Below are 20,837 nucleotides of genomic sequence, written 5' to 3'. Positions count from 1 at the left end.
TTCTTTCTGTTAATGTCTCTTCTTTGTCAGGAATGCCTCATGTTCAATCTTTTAGGCCAGGACTGTGCAATGCAAAGGGAAGTGGACATTTAACAACTTTTCTCCTAATCAGTGTAGATGACCTGTCATCCATCCATTCTTTTTTACAATTTGTAATATCACCACTGAATCAAAGGGAAAAGAATAAGGACCAAGGAAAGAGGATTGTTTAGTGGAGAGCCTTAAGAGAGATGTTGATTGAAGAGGAATGGACATAGTTCCAGAAAACCTAGACTAGGATACCTATTTCAAATAGCTTCACATAGCTTTTGATGACCTCCCTGAGTGCTCAGGCGGAAAGAAAACCATAGTGAACCACACAACTCAATAGGTAACAGAGCTTATAGAAGGAAGTATAGTAATTGGTCAGAAGGAAAAGATATTCCTAACATTAAATACTATTGCATGAACCTTAATGAAAGAGACATTAAAAACTAAAGTGGAAGTTATGACTAGTACATTTGGTCATTTCTTATATTAATCCCACAATAAATACTAAGTAATAATAGTGTGAAATTATAGTTGTGTGATATTATTTTTAGGAGAACATGCATCAGTGATGTAGCTTTTGGGAGCTATGTTGTGAAATATCAATTAGTAATATATATGGAGCCATAAGCCCCTTTGAAAATCTAATGGTTGCAAAGGCCATCTCCTCAGAAAAATACACATGTACAGAGAACTGTGGATATGATTTGGAATGACTGGGGGACTCCCTAAAACCCATCCATTTACCCCAGGAAGTGAGATGTTGGGCCTTTAGTCAGAGCCAAACCTTTTCTTTCAAATAGATGCTCCTTTGTGTAAGGAGCCATTTGGCACCATTTAAATGCCTCTAAAAGTACTGAACTGAAGGCTGCAAGAACTTATGAAATATACCACCTCTGGCTTTAGGAAGATCTTAAGTTCTGCTTTGTGTAAAACAGTTCCTAATGTACCTGTTGTCTTGACTAAGTATTAATAGTCCCTTCTTTTACTCTCTAAAATGTCCCCGTTTCGTCGATAAATTACACACTTTTGAAAAACATCAATCCATAAAATATAAGCAATCAAGAGATGAAACAAAAACAGCAAACAAAAAAAAGCTCAGAAATATTGAAGATGTAATCCACATGGAGAAATACAGATTTATAAGAATGGCAATGAATCCATTTAAACACAGAACTAAGGTAAAATGACTATAGAAATTATGGTTAGGGAAGAGAATAGAAAAGCAACACACCTTGAAAAATAAAAATACCTTACTTACAAAAATTGGCCACGGAAGGAGAGGTAGGTACAAAGATGTTAATGGTACTAAATTCTCCACGTTTCATGGCAAACAGTCAATTAAAGCAGTATAAAATTGAAACATGGAGTTAAATTTTTTTTCATATTCTTTAATAACGTATCTTTGTTTTTTAGCATTAGTGGGTCCTTTAGAAACTAACATTCTTTTAGTGAAGAAATATTTTTCTGAAGTTCAGCAATATCATCAGTTTCACTTTGGTTTCTTTTTGTTGAATTCAAGTAAAATTAAATATATTACCTCTATCAATAATAACTTGAATGTGATGATCTCATTTCTATGAAAACCTGCATGTCTATTTATTTATATGTTATTTACATAGATGTCTGGAATGATACTCACTAAGGTCAAACTAAGCTGGGGTAACTGTTATGCTAATTTTATACTTTTATGACAGCTTGAACTTTTATAATGAACTTGTGTCATTTTTATAATAACAATAAAGTAATAAAAAAGAATGTCAACTCCCGAGTCAAAACTTAAGCAGAGATTAGGTAATAAACTCAGTCCTAAAAGAAAAAATCAAGTGGAGCCCCAATTACTTTCTGAAAATTCCTTAAATAACTGATAAAAGATGATATTCAAGGTATTGTATATATTACAGTTTAGTAATGCAACCAATTAGTAACTGGAATTAAAATAACATTAAGAATGAATACACCTCTGCATAGCATAAAAGTACAATGCAAAATGAAAATATTGACAATATCTTAAATTACATTATTCCAATACTATTTTCTTCTGTCAATGGTTTATAGTTGAAAATACATTAGTTAAATGCTTGCATGATGTAACTCAACTGAAGTCCTAGAATTCAGCTCTATTACTTTAAAAAGCAGTAACAAAGGCCTGGAAAAATAATCTGAGGACAGGATTTAGCACGAGTCTGTTTCCACCATAAGATGATCTAAGTATAGCTCTTCCTAATATTTTCATTTTATTCAGGCTTGTTTCCCTAGCTTGGCTGCATTCACCAAAAAGTGAATTCACAAATAACTAGATGGGATTGTAGGGTATGAGCCATCTTATGTTGAAAAGTGACAGCCAAAAAGATGATTTGGGAGATGGATGGACTGAACCATCCCCTTGGGTCCTGTGTCACCCACTGTGGCTGGACTGACAAATCATTGTATGATATTCAGCCTCCCGACTGCTTCCTCACCCTGTGCACTTGACTAAGTTTTGTACAAACTTGGCTGGTCTGATTTGATATCAGGAATTTCTGTGGTTCTCTATGACTACACAATAAAGTCCAAACACTTCAGACTGATTTCGTTCAGGCCCAGCCTAAGCCCCATGAAACAGGTCTGCTAGCCACACCAAACTCAACATTATTCCCCAAGGTAGAGGCCACAGTCCTCTATTTTATTGCCTCCATGGATTTATTCATCTGTTCCTTCCAACAACAAGCATTTAAATTGAGTATACACCTTCACCCTGCTGGAGGTTATGGGGAACCCCAATCCTTAGCTTTCCTTAGTAATGGAGACAAGCATGTAAACTAAATTAGAAGGCAAAATTTATGTGTCATGATACAGAGGCAGAGTGCTATAGGAGCCTGAAGTAGGAAGAAAGGGAAGAGTCTTGACCAGAAACCAGTGAAGAGGGTGATAATTGAAATGGGTTTGTTGAATGAGTAGAATTGTACTGATGTGGGCAGAACTCCCTCAAACAAATTGCCCAACAACATGACCTATTCAAAAACTGCTTAACAGTACTGTAGTATGTTAATATGAAAGCTTTAAAGTCCATAGGGGAATAACTGACCAGAGGAAGTGTGAAAGCAGGAATCGGGCTACTCAATACAGGACTAAAACATGAGTATCAGACCTCAAGAATGCAGTCAAAGATCAGCACCTTTTCTAAGGGTCTCCCTGGCTTCCCACCTTTGTCCTGACCCCAGACTCCATCCTCCTGTCATTAGAAGGTAGCCATGCTTCAGTAGCTGGGGAGGATTTGACAGACAGTACTAGAAGCAAGTACTTGCTACACCAAGAGGGCTGCCTTGGTCATGTGAAGGCATTGTATTATTTGGGAGTCAGGCAGAGACTGGGCAACGAAAAACAGTAATGGAAACTGTCTTGACTGTGTTGAGACCTGAGTTCAAAGATGAGGACCTTTGAGACAGAATCAGATCAAGGAATGGGCCAGATGAGGCAATTTATACTTTTCACATATTAAAACACCTTGATTCTTCCATATTGAAGAAATGTAAACTGGTTTTGTCTGCACTGAAGTAGACAGTACTCCTAAGTGATAATAAAAACTCTAATGCAACTGGAAACATCAATGAATAGATAAACAAAGTGTAATTCCACCCTTCAATGGACTATTACTTGGCAATAAAAATAATAAAATACAATAAAATAAAAATAAAATAAAAAATACTGCTACCCACACCAACATGGATGAAACTCAGAATCATTATGCTGAAAGAAGTCAGACATAAAAGACTACATTTCCGCCTGATTTCATTTATATAACATCCAAACTAAGCTGTGATGGCTAAAAATCAAATCAGGGGTTATGGTGGTGACAGGTATATAAAACTTTCAAAACTCATTGTATTGTATGTGTTTAATGGATGGAGTTTATCGTTTGTATATCATTCCTCAGTGAAGCTGATTAAACACCACTCATGCAGACCTAGTTTAGTGGAGTATTTTTGCACCTCCCTGCTCACGCAATGCAGTCAGTTCAAAGTCAGCAATACACATCGTCAGATGAAATTCCAAAATCAAATAATGTGTTTTAGGGTTACTTTTGCCAGAAACTGGAGAATATTTTTAAGTGATCTAAATTCTAAACCCTTTAATTTGTCACCCAAGAAATTCTCCAGTTGAAAAAAGAAAAAAAAAAAAATACCATGGGAGAAAAAAAAAAAAAAAAGAACTAGAGAAAATTATAAAGTGTTTTATTGAGTTTCTTTTCCAGGACATTAACATTTTTGCCAGAGTAAGTGCAGTGGGTAACAATTCCATCCACATACAATTTCATCCAGAAAATCCAGTTTTAGAATGTCAGGGCCTGAGCCCCTGCACCAGGGATGGATAGATTAAAAGCAGGGCTAGCCCTCTGTGCCCATGTGTATGGCATCTGGCATTTGAAACATAACTGACACCAGTTTCTCATCTTCTAGTAAGAGAAAGTTCAAGGTCCTTTAGTATATGAGTGTGTGTGTGTGTGTGTGTGTGCACGCGCGCGCGCACATGCACGAGCATGGGTATGTGTACACAAAAGACAAGTAAGTTAAGTTAGTCGTTTTCCTCAGTTAATCTCAGGTGTACTGTAAGGCTCCCTTTGTATCGCACTAGTCATTCCACTACATTTTCCCTGGCTTTGCCTTCGCCCTCCTTTCAGCCTCCAATGATCATTTCCAGACTCAATCCCCTCAGGAAGAAAGAAAGCTGAGAGCTTTGCCTCTAAAAGGTCACACGTACAATTACCTCCCTGCTACCAGGGAACAAAGGAAGCCTCGCACATTTGCACATTGTAAGGCCATAGTTACCTGGATTTATTTGCTGTCATTGAAGCAGTTGGCCTGTTCTTTTCGAAGAGGCTATTTTAGTGGGGCTGGGCCAAAGCAGCTGTATCAAGATGTAAAAGATGTCTTTTTTATTACCTAATTATGTATGCAAATAAAATGCCTCGCTCTTTCCCCCAGGTAACATGCTTCACACGTTACTTAGAAACAAAAAAACACTGCTGAAAGTTTAATGGTCCTTTTTCTTCCTTTTAGGTTGCACCATAACATCCCTGTAACAAAACAGCCACATGCCCTGTGTTCATTTGGGGACATTCATTAACCTAAGAGTCAAAGAGAAATCAAAGAACCCAGAGGTGTGAAAATGTCCTGAAAGGGAAACTGTCCCCGTGGCCTGCACCACCACTTTGAGTAAATTAGAAAAAGATGCCCCACCTTAACACATTTTCAAACCATCTGGTTGTGATCTATCATCTGTAATGACACAAGTCACAAGATAACAAAATTTAAATATGGTGGCCGTGGAAAAGAATACACAGGACAATCCTTGCCCTGTCTCAGGACATGGCCTAGAATTGGCCCTATAGGTCGATGTGTACTTTGTTTCTCAGATGGAGCATGACTGGTAAGGAGCCAGTCTGTAAATATCTGAGTTGAATCAGAGATTTTTCAACTTCGTGAAAGCCAATAAAGCACTTGGATTCTAAATATTGACACTGAAGTTGCACTGTGAGTGGAAAGAAACCAGAGACATCTGCTGAAAACACAGCTGAGACTGATTCGGCAGATGAGAATGGCACTAAATGGAAATGCGTTTGGAGGAAACGGCTGTCTCTCAGGAGGTGGTTCAAGTGTAGCCCAGATGCTGTTGCTCAGAAGAATGTTCTGATTACAGGCAATGTGCAAGGCACTATGCTAGGGACAGAACTGGGAATTGGCCCTAACTGTGGGAATAATCGTATTTAAATTCACCACCTTTATTTGGGAACATTTTTTATTTTTTCCTAAGCTCTCTGTCTGAGGCAATAAGTCTAGTTGACAGATCCCTATTTGGTGTGCACAGAGCCCATTCCCCATGAAATTAGTCAAGAAACAGGGGCCGGGGGAGAAAGGGGCTTGCTGAGTGGAGTAAGCATTCTTGACTCCTTTGCCCATTGATATATTTGAACTCAATCAGACTGATTAGTTCTGAAGACTACTCTCCAATGGGAAACCTCTCTAGGGTCCTGGACTTTTTGTGGCCTTGTAAAATTCTTAGAAGCTTTGGCTCCCAGATATCTGACCCACAAGAATCGCCTCATTGTTCTGGAGTCTCCCACACGTGATCCAAATGGTGTTTGGCAGCTAGGGTGAGCTACCCTTTGCCCCGGCGTGTGTGCCAGTAGACCCTGTACTCAACTACTATACAACTATGTGGGTCCCCTCATGGGTCCTTCATGACCCAGGCTGTCCTCTTTACAGCATCTCACCCAGGCTACCCCATGGAACTATGTCCCCTCTGTTTTACACTCTGGATCTCAGATTGTAAACTGATGGACTCGCCACCATTTCAGCCAATGGACTTCCATGTTTTATTTGACTGGCACAAAGTTCTTAAAAGTTTCCAGTGTGAATATCCTTAGGTGGGACTTACTCTCCAGCATACCACAGGCTCCACCATTCCCTATGGCCCTACATGCAGCTGCCCAAACCCTGAAAGCATATGAGCTTGTGACTTAGAGCAGCTGTTCTTTCACTCCCTCTCCCCACTTATCTCCCCAATAAAAGGTATTTGCCTTACAACTCATTTTTAAGAAATGAGCTAAACTTACGGTTAATCTGTATTAATATGCCAATAGCTAGACATGGTTTGCTACCTAGCTAGGGGATCTTTGCATTTTAGCTGGGATTTCCTATGGAGTCAGTGCTTTGAGTCAAAGGACTGAATCTCTGGCTCTGGAATTTAAAAAGTAGGGGAGGTATTTTAGAAAACAAATGTGCAGTGGTACATTAGCAGTTGTCACACTGAAAATTACCTACTCCCTTTGAGTATAAGCACTTAGGCACTTTGAACTTGACAGGAGGCTGGAAACCTATCCTTAGGCAAAAGAAAACACTCCATGAAGGGAGGAGGGTCCAACAGTATTTCCACACAGTAACTGTGTATAATCCTTAAGTCATTTACTTGCTAGAGGATTTTTTGCTTCCCTCACTTCTAGCTGGATCCCAGGTTGTCAAAAACAGGGCCAATCCTGCCAGGGTCTGAGGGAATTGTTATGTGACTGTGCAGCTTTTGAATGGGTATCATTCCATCAATAGTGTTCCTCTTTCTGCGTGACAAAATCAAACATAAAGAATTTGGGCCATAGCTGCTGTTTTAGATTTTCCACACTCTTGATCTCTTCTATTAGGCCAAATAATTGAAATGTCTGTGGTAAGTGCACAAGGCATGTCATAGAATGCAGTAAGGTTAGATGGGGAAATATGAGGGCAAGTTTTTCTTCCCTGCACTTGCGGAAAAAAGAGTAAAACCTCTTTTAGAAATCCATGTGGGGATTCCAACATTGAAAATGTCTGATCAAGTAGCACCTAACAATTACGAGGCACTTTCTATGTGCCAGGCCCTGTACTAAGCACTTAACATGCTTTATCTCAATACTTCTCATAATAATCCCCTGGATAAAATGTAATACCCCCATTTTACAAACCAGGAAACTGAGGTACAGAGCTGTTAGTAAATGGTGAAGTCGCTTTTCACCCAGACAGTGGATCTTCAGACTGCCTGTCACTGCACCGCCACTCTGAAGGGAGCACGGAGGAGATGACAGGTGGCAGTCTGTCAGACACGATCCCAGGTCTTTTGCGGGTATTCTCACATTTAAGCTCTTGCCTGCCAAACTGAGGCTGAGGGAAGTAATTTGTTCAGAGATATGTGATTTTGTTGTGCATCTGTCAACTGATTCCAGGTCTGTTTGATTTCAGCGGCTTCTAGAAACATGGGGCGTAATGTAGTCCGTCGTCAGCAGAGTATCATGCTCTACCTTATGTGTCCACAGTCAGCCGTTGCATGGGATTTGAGAGAAACCTGTAAAATTCCTACTTCTGCTCTCTCGACTACCTCAAAAGTTCACTCCTTTGGATTAAAATCCTTTCTCCCCAGATCCTCTTTCAAAATGCAAATAGTCGTATGAGAGATTTTTCCATGAAGAATTTTATCAGATTTTCCCGACCCCCTTCCAACAGTATCAAAAGATGGGAGTTGGTAGGAGCAGGGAAGATGCAGAAGGTGTTGAAAGGGAAAGGAGATCCAGGTCACCCAAAGCCATTCCCAAAGTCAGAGTTTTGCCTGTGGCCATTTAAAACACCATTTCAACAAACTTGACTGAGACTGAAAGTGTATAATTAAGTTTCCATTCCCCCAGGCATGTCCTACACACGCAGACAAAGTACTAATAGCATTCTAATATATAGGAGTAACTGTGTAGTTCAGTCTCAAACCTCAACAATCGCAGAGTTTGATTGTCTCAAAACCACTGGTATTTCACATTTCTGATGTTTTCAAACAATCCTACCCAAATGTCACATCTGGAAGGATCGTTGTTTGAAATTAAATTGTTTTTGGAAATCACTGGATGCCACGTAAAGGAATTTTCCAATCCAGCCTGTCTATTGGCCAACTATTAGAGAGTCTGCTATTTGTGATTTGGAGTTTTGTTTTGCTCCTTTTAAACAATAAGAAAGACTTGGTCATTCATTTGGAAATGCTGTTAACATTAAAGTATTTTCATGTTCCTGATTTTTTAAAACAAACTATTGGTATTTTGAATATATGTTTGGCATTTTAGCTATTTACTTCCTTGTCCTGACATACAAAGGCTGAAAAATCTAAGTCAAAGAACGAATTCCAAATTAGTTTCTGTTTATGAAAGGAATACAGTTTCTTAGCTGAAGGTTTTTCTTTTTTCTTTTCACATTTGAGATAGAAGCGTTCTTTTCTAATCCCTTGGAAGGATATTGGTTAGAAAGCGAGGTGTTTGAGATATTGATTCAACCTCTTGGCAAATTCTTGTAAGAATGACTTTCCTTGAAGAAAATGGATGTGTCCCTGGTGTCTGGTTCCTGTGATCCTCAGTTTGGCACCAGGCCTGACCTTCATGGTCAGATGGCTCCGGGTCACAGGGTAAAATGAAGCAATGGGGACAAGAAAGGAAAAACCTAAAAATTGTGGCAGACACAGTTTTTCCAGCTGCTATAGTTAGAGAGAAAAAGAGTAAACCATAGGCACTATCTGACCTGGAACTTGGAAGATGGGTTATTTCCCATGACTGGTTTGTCTACAACTTGTATGCTAAAGGGCCCCCAGCTCTGGGGGAAGGCCCAGGAAAGAAGTTTTCCAATGAAAAGAAGAAAGATATCATCTTGGATATAGGACAGAAAGGATTCTAACCTTAGGAGATAGTTTTGTTCTTTGGTTGTTGTCTTTTCGTTTTCTTATCAGAGTTTTTGGTCCCAATCTCTCCCTTTCCTCTCTGTCTCTTTACCCTCTGCCTCTGATTTCCTGAAGCTTTAGGTTGGGACCAGTGATATCTTTATGTTTTTACCTTTTCTGCTTAAACAAAGGTAGCCTGGATGTGAGAGCTGCTTGGGGACTTTTAATGACAGCATTATGGCATCAGAGTTGGTGCTTGGAGCAGGATTATTGGAAATTTATTGATTTCCTCCATTTATTAGACCCTTCTTCAATTTGTGGGACATCTCTCTTCCTATAAGACAGCCTCACAGAGGTAAATATGTGAAAGAGACAATGGATGTAAGAAGGAGATGAATTACATAATATAAAGGGAAAGCAAGAGGTGAGTCCTAAGTCAAATTCTCTCAATTTCCACCTATTCATAAAGCTGAACTTGTCCTCACATCTAGCAGTGAGAGTCTGTTCATAGGACAATCACCTCCATTTCAAGAGGAACTTTCTCAAGGTTGTGTTGCACTGCCTTTGGTGGAGGTCTAAGAATTTTGGGAGAGATTTTAATTGTTGACCTTGGAATTTAGGTTTCTAAGAACTATGTGTATCCATTCAGTCATTACATAAAGATTTCCTAAGCGTCTATCATTAGAAAATGTGGATGTCTGTGTGTTTGGGGCTGGAAGGAGCAAGATGGGGGTGACATGGAGAAGCAGGCTTAGGAAGACACATGAAATCATTTAAGCTAGAAAAATTATCTGAGGGTACAGCATGTTGTAGTTCTGTTCATTTTAGGCTTGAATAATACCTGAATTTATAATATGTGATCCTCTCTTATCACAGAGGTTACCATCAGTATTCTTTTCAGAGAAGCAGAAATCCACATATTGGAGTACCAATGCAAGGACCACCTATTTTTGTTTTCATCTTTGGGCTCTGAGAGAGGTAGCTATATTTATTATGGTCTCTCTCATTATGGATATGTAGGACATACGTATAATTATAATTTGAGGCTGATTTTTAAAAATGAATATGTTAGAGTGTAATTTGTACAGATGAGTATTATTCAAATTTTTATATTAGGAAGTAATATATATCAATTTCATCGGTGATGCTGTTGCTCTCACATCAGATGTGTAACTCTCTCTCACCCTCAACACATATTTCACACACGCTATATACACACAGATTCCTTTGGGTTGGTTACTGGAGCCAACACGGCAGAAGGAAATGCTCTTGTTACCTTGAAGTTACGCTTGGTACACCTGAGAGCCGTGGGATCCTAGAATGCTGCCCTGATATTCAGGCATGGTTGGCACCAAGGAAAGATGCAGAAATGGCACATGGAGCTGGATATTAGTGGCCCAGCTGGCAGCATCATCAGGGGCTGGTTTGTGAGGTTGAGCCTGGTTTTTATGACATCAGCACTGATGAGTGCTAGTTCAGAGGTGAACTAGGGCCACTGAAGATGGCTAAAAGGATAAGAATCTGCAGAAGGACCACACTGAACTTTTTATCTACCACCTCCAAAGAGTTTCAAGTCATGCTTGTATTTGGGAATTAGAGGCAAACGGTTCTAGGAGCCTGTCTTTATTTCAGAAACTCAGTTTAACTGAAGGCATGAGAGACAAAGGACTAAGTAGACCCTTAAGATTCACTTTCCCCTCTCTCTTTATATGTCTCTCTTTCTCATCTGATAGGCCTGATAAGCTTACCTGGTATTTTTCACTGAGAAAATATCAAATCTAAGCTAACAGACTGTAGCTCCTTCATCTTCCCACTAACAACCTACAATCTTACCTCCACCTGCATTCAACCTCCTCCTGAAATGGAGAACTGTCCCCTCTTGTTAATCCTCTCCCTTTGCACAGGCTGGGATCCCACCTTGGTGCCCATTTCTCCTCCAGGTTTTACATTTGCTCTTATCACCTCTCCTGCTCTCTACTGGATCAATATCCAGAATATTCAAATGTAGTCTACAAGCTCCCATCTTCTAAGGGAACCTCTCTTAAGCTAAGATCTCTATTTCTAGCCTACCCATTATTTCTCTTCTAGTCGCTAAGCCAAACTTCTCAAAACACATCCTATCTTTACCATCCATACAGTCTGCAGCCCCCGTCACGACTCTGAATGTCTTCTCTCCAAGTGTGTCAAAACTAAATCCACATTGCCAAATCAAATAGATTTTTTGGCCTTCATCCTACTCCATCCTTCATCCTACCTCTGTGCGTTGCGTACTGTTTTCCACACCCTTATTCTTCACATTTTCTCCCGTCACAACTTTCAGGGCACCGTGCTCTCAAGTTGTTCCTCCAGTGTTTCCAGTCCCTTATTTTCCAGCTCCTTCTCCTCTAACCCCTAAATACTGCAATGCTTCAGGGCTCAGCCCTGGGTTGATTTTTCTAGCCCTATACTCATTCTGATGACTTTAAATATATTTTAACAATGCACAAATGTATACCCCAGCCCAATTCCACTTTGGAGATCCAGACTTATATTTTCAGCCTGACTGACCTACTTAGATATCTCACAAGCATTTTGAATTTGCTATGTCCAGAAGGAAACAATTGGTCTTTATCCCCAAGAGCCTACCCATTTCTCAAGTTTTTCCCATTTTAGAAAGTGACACAAGCAGTGCAGTTGCTCAAGCTAGAAATCTTAGTCATCCTTGACCCCCTTCCTTACTCCTCCACATCCCACCTATTACCAGGTTCTGCTCATTATTCCTCATCTCCATCTCTGCTACCAACACCCTAGGCCAAGCTCTCATCTGCTTTCACCTGGATTCCTGCAGTAGCCAAATAACTGAGGTCCCTATGTCCACTGGGCAGCTGGTGGAAACCGTGCTGTTTCCACAGGTTTATCTTGTGTGCCTGTCCCCTCCCTTCATCACACTCTGGCCACATGTGGACTTTTTAGTTCCATTTTAAGATCTCTCTTACCTCAAGGCCTTCATACGCGCTACCTTTAGCCAGCATATCTCCTCCTCCTGTCGTTCCCATCCCCTCACATCCTGACGATTGGCTAATGCTTTCGTACCTTTCACGTCTCAGCTGAAATGTCACAAGGTTGTCTCTAACCAAGAACCTAAATGTCCACCTCCCACCATTAGACACTGTCACATTACAATTTGAATGTTTATATTTATTTTTATTTATTTCCTATCATTTCCTCCATAAGACTAAAAACTCCAGGAGATCAAGGACTGTGTCTACCTTTTTTATGACTCTATATTTAGTACTTAGTCCAATGCCTAACAATAAATATTTATTGAATGAACAAACTTCTGTCCTCTTTGTCCTGCTTAATTAACACTTATAAGCCTGGTAGCATAGCCATATCCTTGTTGTACCACACATATGCCTCTCTCTTTAGTGACATAAAAAGGTATTGTTCTTTGGAATTAGACAGATCTGGCTCTGACACCATTAACGAGCCCACTGTGTGACTTTGGGCTACTTGCTTAATCTCAGTTTCCCCACCTGGAAAGTAGGGAAGTAATATCTAACATATAGTAATATTACAACGATTAAAATGAGAACATGTATATGAAGTACTGATCATAAAGATATTTAATAAAATTTACTTCCCTTTATTCCATTCCTCCTAATAAAATCCAAATACTTTTTACCTGACACACACACACACACACACACGCGCAAACACACACACACACACACACACACATACAACATCTGACTGTGAGAACATCCATCCTACCCTTCTGAGTCTTTCTGATTGTGACCTTCCCACTGAGGGGTTTGCCTTTAGAGAATGAGATATTTAGCTACAGAACAGCACTGATGATATTAAACCAAATATAAAACTGTAGCCCTAAATAATTTGAGTTTGTATTATAAGGGCACGTTCTCAAATATGAAGGTAACACAAAGAGAAAGGCAATAATATTTTTGAGTGTAGAAGACATTACATTAAAAGAAAACACCAGATGGCAGCACCTGATGCTAGAGATGTGTCTGATGGGATTTTAGTTCAAACCTGAGCATCAAGGATGCCAAAAGTAGCTTAAAACTACATTCAGAGAGACAATCTTTTATTAAAAAAAAAAAAAAAGACATTCCCTAAAGAAAAATAATGCCTATTTTGTAATATAGTATAGGGTTTTTAGAAACAGTGTTTCACATGTTACCAGAAAAATACTAAGAAACTAACCCTAAGCATTATGGAACTAATAAAAGGTAATTAAACAAATGCTTCATTTTAGGTTGTAGTTATATTTAATTAACTCTGTCAATCTGTGTTCCAATTAGACAGAAAGGCCTTAAGTCAAAGAATGAAATACTATCAGCTTATAGAAAAGGGAAATTTTTCCCAAATATTAAATGCAAATATTAAAATGTATTCACTCATATTAAAATAAGAGGCAATAGTGACCTCTATTCTTGTATACTTTTAGCATTACTTAGACCATTGCTTGCTAAAACAGACATCAAAGGGTTGCATTAAATAAATGCAATATTAAAATTTAAAATGATAATCTATAGTTTTCCATATTATGCATCAAATTTCATCTGGAATTAACACTACTTTTAAAACCTTGCTAAATTGGATATTGCTTGTTCAGGCTTTCCTTCTTTTAGAGGCAAAAAGGGGAGTTTGATGTTGCTCTGACACCATATAATGGGAGAGCAACACCCCAGGCAGTCACACCTTTTATTTATTTTTTAATTTTTTTATTTTTAAACATCTTTATTTGAGTATAATTGCTTTACAATGGTGTGTTAGTTTCTGCTGTATAACAGTGAATCAGTTATATGTACACATATATCCCCATATCTCCTCCCTCTTGGGTCTCCCTCCCACCTTCCCTATCCCACCCCTCTAGGTGGTCACAAAGCACTGAGCTGATCTCCCTGTGCTATGCGGCTGCTTCCCACTAGCTATCTGTTTTACATTTGGGAGTGTATATATGTCCATGCCACTCTCTCACTTCGTCCCAGCTTCCCCTTCCCCCTCCCCGTGTCCTCAAGTCCATTCTCTACATCTGCGTCTTTATTCCTGTCCTGCCCCTAGGTTCTTCAGAACCATTTATTTATTTATTTATTTATTTTAGATTCCATATATATGTGTTAGCATACGGTATTTGTTTTTCTCTTTCTGACTTACTTCACTCTGTATGACAGACTCTAGGTCCTTTTAAATAAAAATCCACATCAACGGTTTTATTCCTCTTACAGTGCTGCTTGGGATCCTTCACAACTTCACTGTGAGATCAGAGAGAGTGAATTCAGCCCTACGTTTTGGATGAGAAGCAACAGAACAATTCAAGCCCATTCAGTGGTGAGAGGGCAAAGCAGAGCTGGCACAGAATGCCCATTGACGACTTGGAGGAGGACCGTCTTAGAGGCGTTTGTTTGTTTAGATTTGATTGACGGGTAACAGGAGCATCTGTGTCATCAGAGAACTGAGCCAATCTATGTAGGAGGAACATTCCGAGCGGAGGGTAATCCACTCTGCCAGCGAAACAGTCACTGTTGCCCAACTGCAATGAGTTGTTTCCAAGTTCTGTGATCATGATTCTGAAAATATTTTTCTCACCTGAGTTCACTACAAGATTGAGCCCCCTGAGAACATTGGGCAAGATCGCTGATTCTAATCTGAAGTCAGAACAAGGATTCTAAAGGGAAATTGTTCTGATTGACATGAGAAGAGAGGAAGCAAACATCTGAATTGAAAAAAAACAGTGCATGTGTCTCACAGTCAGCCAAAAGCTGGCCGCCACAGGCAGATGAAATTCTGAAATCTAATAATGCACAAGGCAGTGATCTTTATGGAAATGAATGATTCACTGCACTATCTAAATCTTAAATGATACAAAGATAGAAAAACAGCAATAGACGGGGTCAAAATGCAACCAAAGGAGAAAACTACACTACCCAGGAAAGGCTTTCTGCTCAAAGCACAATGCAGTGGCAAATGTCTTTTCAAGGGAAGGGATAAAGTCTGTTGGTTCAAGAGATCTTATGCCTCTCAGAAGACTAAGAGTTTTCTCCATTTTAAAGAACCCAAGCTTGCTCCAAATCTGGCAGCTAAAGGGACCCTATGTTGGATGACATTTCTATGCCCTCCACTAAAGCCTGTGTGGTCCCCAAAAGGGCCAGCACATATCTGACGGCAGTGGGTGCCAGTTTCTCACTGACACGCACCTTTTCAGGTCGGGAGCAGAGTTGGTCACACTCTGACAGAGCCGTGTCCTCTAGATGTCCCTGTTCCAAAGGACTCCCTCTACTCTGATCTCAAAGCGCAAGTCACCGACAGCCCTCACTGGCCTCTCCTCCTGACATTCTCCCCTCCAGATGACTGAGTGAGTCAGGAGTGTCCTCTTGTGAAGCCAGGGGCCCAGGCCAGCCTCTCGCAGCAGTCGTGACTGAGTGAGAACACGCTATGCTCAGCCTGCTGGCTCCACTCTTGGGAGCACAAAGTATGTGTTACAGCAACAAGCACGAGAATTCTGACCACACTCTTTCCTATCTTGAGATCTGTAATGAGAACACTTAAAGCAAATGCATACAATCAGGAAACAGGGCTGAAAGTCAGAACACTAACGGAGTTTCAGATTTGTGGCTCTAAGACATGGATTCTTTCGCTCACTGGATCCAGACCCCACACGTTTTGGAAGAAAAGCAACAGCCAGAAGATGAGAAAAACAGTTCATGTTTATGAGACCAGCCTGAAGCCCATGCCACACTTAAGAGTTTGGGTTTTCGTTCGGCAAAGAAACTAGCTGTTCTTTTTCAATTTCATCGGAAAATATGCCCATTAGTCTGACTCTTCAGCTTTAAGATCACTGTCTTGGAACCTTCTAAACCAGTAAGTGAAAGATCTCACTTAAAGATTTCATTTTAGACATAGAAGTTAGGAAAAAGTACCCAACATTTGCCAAAGTAATGCAATAAAAGAAGTAACGAAGAAAAACTGGGTAAAAAATGGAGTATGGCTACCCATCCCCCAATCCCTCTGGTTTAATTTTTGCAATAGCCTGGGTAACCTTAGTTTCCTGAGAACAGTTCGTTTAAAAAACTCCTGCAGGTGGGACATTTCAAGTAGCAAGTCACGGAGAAAAGCCTTTGACCACCTCCTATTTCTCACGACTTGACGTTCTGTAAGGTGTGACACATGGCAGCACAACCACTTCCCTGGCTTCATGGAAGGACAAAACACATGGACCACACTCTATCTTGCATCCTTCCCCAGTCCTGGTTGATGACGAAATTTCAGGTGAAGGCCCAACAACATTTCACCATACAGGTTGGGGATCCCTGGGGTCATGCTTACTTACAACTGCCCAAGTCATGGCCTGGTGTCTGACCCAAACACAGGGTACAAAGCAGCAGCAGAAACTGAGCACTTCCTAGATCCATGAACACACCTAGTTGGCTTTGGGTCTGCACTGGGGTTAATCCCCCAGATACTACAACCATATAAGTGTTAAAAGAAAACATGCTGCATTTTAAAGCATGTTTATTTCTGCAAGTGCTCCAGTGTTTAATTATGCTAAAGTCATTTGGGGTTTTTGACACAGATTTTATTTTAGTACGATAAACTCAGTATAACCAGCATGGCCAAAAATGAATTCCTAAGGTAGATGACTAAAATAAACCAGTAATAAATATTGGCTGTTGGAATGGGAATTATTTCTCTGTAATGTAGACACAGCATTACTGACTCATTTTCAAATACCAGTCTCTCCCAAGGATTATTGGTATGAGGGATCAAGGAAGAAAGAAGTCCATCTCTCTTTTAGGCAGCAGAATGGAAGGAGACTATGAATCCACCAGGCAAGGGTGTTTTTAAATCTACTTTGCCAACAGAGATATAACCCTGGAGTCTGACAGGGGGTCAACTTAGGCTGCACTGAGGCAGAAATAAGGCATTGAAAGAAACCATCCTAAGAGTTGAGGGAGCTGATTCTGGGGACATTTTTCTCTCATTCCCCTGGAGACAGAATGTACCCCCAGACCCACCCAGAGCATATCATGTGGCACGAATTACCTTATCAGTCACAGTGGGTACTGCCATGCTCCTTTGCTGCTTGGAATTAGTGGACTCTTTGAGGCCACCTTTACTCCATGTCAAATCTTGAACTTTTGGCCTGCTAGGTTGAGCTGTACAACTTCTCTGGTGCACCAGAAAGCTGTCAGGGGCAAAGGTCCGGCTACAATTTGGGCAGGGTACGAGCTGAGCTTGACTCGGTCCCTCTTGGTTGGACTGTCCAGTTGGAAGGGGCTGAGGCTTCCGCGGTAGTGGCTGGCAGAACTCGCTAGGGAGTCGGTCATTTTCTATTTTCCACTTTTCCAGGCATTTGGGCTGATGTATAGGAAGGGACAGAGTGCCAAATTCCCTACCACAGACGTAGCAGATGAGAGCCCTTGGTCGGGTTGGGATGCCACCAGAAGCTTTCTTGAGAGCAGCAAGATTATCAGAACTGTTGGGGTTTGGTGCCCTGGGCCCCTCACCCTTCGGCTTACAGCTTCTCTGATGAACAAGAAGCTGATCTGGCAAGAACTTGCGACCACAGGATTCACAGGGCAGAAGCTGATCCTGGGAACCCTGGAATGCTGCCTGAAGATTGTAGGATCCACTTCCACTGAGAGGCAGTGGTTTGGAAGGTTCTGGCCTCCTCAGGTGCTTGGGCAACTTGCTGTTTTCAGTACGCCACTTCTCCAAGCACTGGGGCTCGTGAATGCCAAGCGATTGGGACCCAAATTCTCGGCCACAGATATGGCACACCTGGAACCCGGGCCTGCGGGATGGGATCACAGGGGGCCTGGGCTGACTTTCCGACATAATCCTCCTACTGGACCGTTTTAGGAGTATTACAGTTCCAGGTCTATTTTTCTGAGGGTCCGTCTTTATTTTTTCACCAGGATTGACAAGCTCAATTTCTGGCAAAAAGCTAGAAAGGGATGCACTAGATAGAACAGCTTGGTTTATAAGGAAGGTAGGCTCTTTAGAATGGTGGAAAGACTGTTGCAACGTGTTGGAAACCGTTTTCTCCTTTCCTCTTTCCATTAACAAAGAAGTCTTTCTCTAGTGCTTGCTCTGATTTCAGGCCAGACATATTTTGGGCTTCTGCTTAGAGAGAAGGTTAGTCAGGTTGGCTGTTCTGGGGTTCCACATTGTAGCCAGTACCTTAGACCCAAAGACAGTGACTCAGAGCTTCATTGCAAGGCAGCAGTCTGGAATGCTGGAAAGTCCCCATGAAACCTCAGATGCCTCCAAGATCTGCAGGGGAAACATAAATCAAGAAGTTATTACATACATACACACAGACACACACTTAGATTTTAAGTTGATAAAGAAACGTGTTTTTTTTTTTTTTTTTTGACCTAGTATCCTCTTTGGCTAGCATAGTAACTAGCACTTAGGATTTGTTCAGTAAATGTTGAAATAAGTACGAAAAAAAATTCCATTATGAATTGCACTGTTACTGTGTTGAAAGTAGTGTTCTGCCCAAAGGAAGATGGACATTAATAGCACATCACAGACATATATGGCACAAACCAAGAGGCATGGTGGTGAGATCATGGAGGAGAGAACCAAGGCCTCTGAAAATGATTAATGAAACTGCAGATCATGTAAAAAGACCTCCTTCCACTACCTTAGGGATTCTTTTTAGTGCCATGGATTCCTTTGTCAGTTCTTTGAAGCCTAGGGACCTCTTCCCAGAATAATAATTTTAAAAGCAAAAAATAAAATTCTTACTAGTACAAGTGAAACTAATTTTATTGAAATAATTTATCAAATATTTTTAGTTGTGATTTATCTTTTACTTGAGCTATAAGTAATATGCTAGAATTTTTGAGTGTCCATGGGCCTAGGGTTAAGAACCGGCAGAAGAAGTAATTCAATAGTGAATAGGAGGATTATCAGGGAAACCATCAGAGAGAGGTAAACTTCTTGTAACCTACCAGGTATCCACTCTTCTTCATCATGGGACAGGAGTATTATGAAATTGTGGCTGTAACTGTCAAGCCAAGATGCAACCCAGGGCTATACTCTTCCTGGCAGTATATCTGTACATCTTTCCTGGGATGAAGATGCTCAGACTTCACTTGATGCTCTTTTTATAGCTATTGTGTTCACGTTCTTGTTTTATATAGATATATCTCTATATAGATATTATCTATCTATGTATCTTCAAAATACCTTTTGTAAAAAACATGGCCAACAATTTTATTAAACCAGAAGAAAGGGCTGATAAGATCTCATTATGGTCAGAAGCCAAAGGAGTTTTTACCTTGGGTAAAGGCATGAGTCAGTTTTATCCCAGGTCTACAATCTAGCTCAAGAAAGGTAATTTTCAAAAGTCTTAGGACCTTCTTCATTTCCTGAAGGATGACCTCACTCTGGATTAGAGGCTCCTATTCACAGAGGGAGAAGCACCTGACCTGAGGCTGGACCCTGCAGACCACAGCAGACACGGCTTCAGGCACAGCAAGGACAGCCGTGCTGGTAATATCAAAACACTGTTTGGGTGTTGCGGTCGATAAGGGACAAAAAGAGCTGTGAGATATGCACCCAGTTCCTGTATTTTGGTGCCAAGAAAGGTCTACATCTTTGCAATTAAGGCTATCAAATCAGGTCTGGCACAGAAAAGGAAGTTATTCTTCATTTTGACAGATCCTAGGACAGTGATATTAACACATGTGACAAAAGAATGTGTTGGCCCCAAACAGAATGACCAACACAGAAGATGAAGCTTGAAGGAACAAAATTTATCACTTGGTCATCACCATCCAAAGAGAAAATGGCTCTAGAGAACACAAAGAATCCAGTAAAATTATTTCATCAGGTTTTAAACAGCACATGACTGAAATAATCCTCCAAACCACTCTGCTTTTTTGGTTCTGATTTCTTGTTCACCAAGGATCTCCTGGTTCAGTTTCCCATTTTCCTTGATACCAGGAAGTTGCAGACAGCAAAAGTACTTAAGGAGACAGATTGGAAAAATCAATGCGATCAAATGAGCTTATTTCCCTAGACTTGCTTGCAGTCTCCCCCCCTCCCCACACTGCTCCCTGGAGGTGAGAATTCTGAGAAAGCCCCATGACTTGCTCCAACACCTCCTGCATCTTTCCCTAATCATAAAGTAAGAGAACTAATATTTACTGAGTGCCAACTATGCATCAGATATTGTACTAATTTTTATTTACATAATTTCATTTAATTCTCAAATGATTATGAGGCAGGTATTATTATTTTCCTTTTACAAATGAAGAAACTGTGACTCAGAAAAGACAAGTAACTTGCCCAAGACAGTCAGTTTCTAAATGACAGAACTGGGAATCAATTCCAGCTCTCTTTGGTTCCAATGCTCGACTCTTTCCATTATTCATTCTGCCTAAAATTCCACCGGCAGAGCTTCTTCTCTTAAGTTTTTTATCCCTGTTTTAATGTATGATTCATATGCCCCATGGGAAGGTAACTAAGCTCTCACCTGCTTTTATGCTCCCTTTTAGAAGAAGGAAGAGGTGAAAGGGAGGAGGGGAATAGGGCACAGAAGAGGAGAAATCTCCAAGATGGAAAAAGCAGGTGAGAAACTGAGGTTACTGAAGACAGCG

The 20,837-nt window shown here is 40.5% G+C and overlaps 1 protein-coding gene across 2 annotated transcripts in view; it reads right to left on the bottom strand.

The window, feature by feature from the left end:
- Positions 1-18,386, bottom strand: part of LOC309821023 (zinc finger protein 474-like) — a gene marked incomplete at its 3' end in the record, with an annotated part of 35,081 nt that extends 16,695 nt beyond the window's left edge. Inside the window, exon 1 of one of the 2 annotated variants that reach the window (XM_082652100.1) lies at positions 17,259-18,386. In XM_082652100.1, coding sequence (XP_082508226.1) covers positions 17,259-18,285 — 1,027 coding nt within the window. In that variant the 5' untranslated portion in view covers positions 18,286-18,386. The remainder of the gene's footprint in view (positions 1-17,258) is intronic. The other variant, XM_082652101.1, reaches the window with a different exon arrangement.
- Between the last annotated feature and the right edge of the window lie 2,451 nt (positions 18,387-20,837).

This window comes from Grampus griseus, assembly GCF_964374135.1.
Source record: "Grampus griseus genome assembly, chromosome: 3".
NCBI lineage: Eukaryota > Metazoa > Chordata > Mammalia > Artiodactyla > Delphinidae > Grampus > Grampus griseus.
Note: the sequence above shows the minus strand (reverse complement) of the source record. Positions and strands in the feature narration are given on the sequence as shown.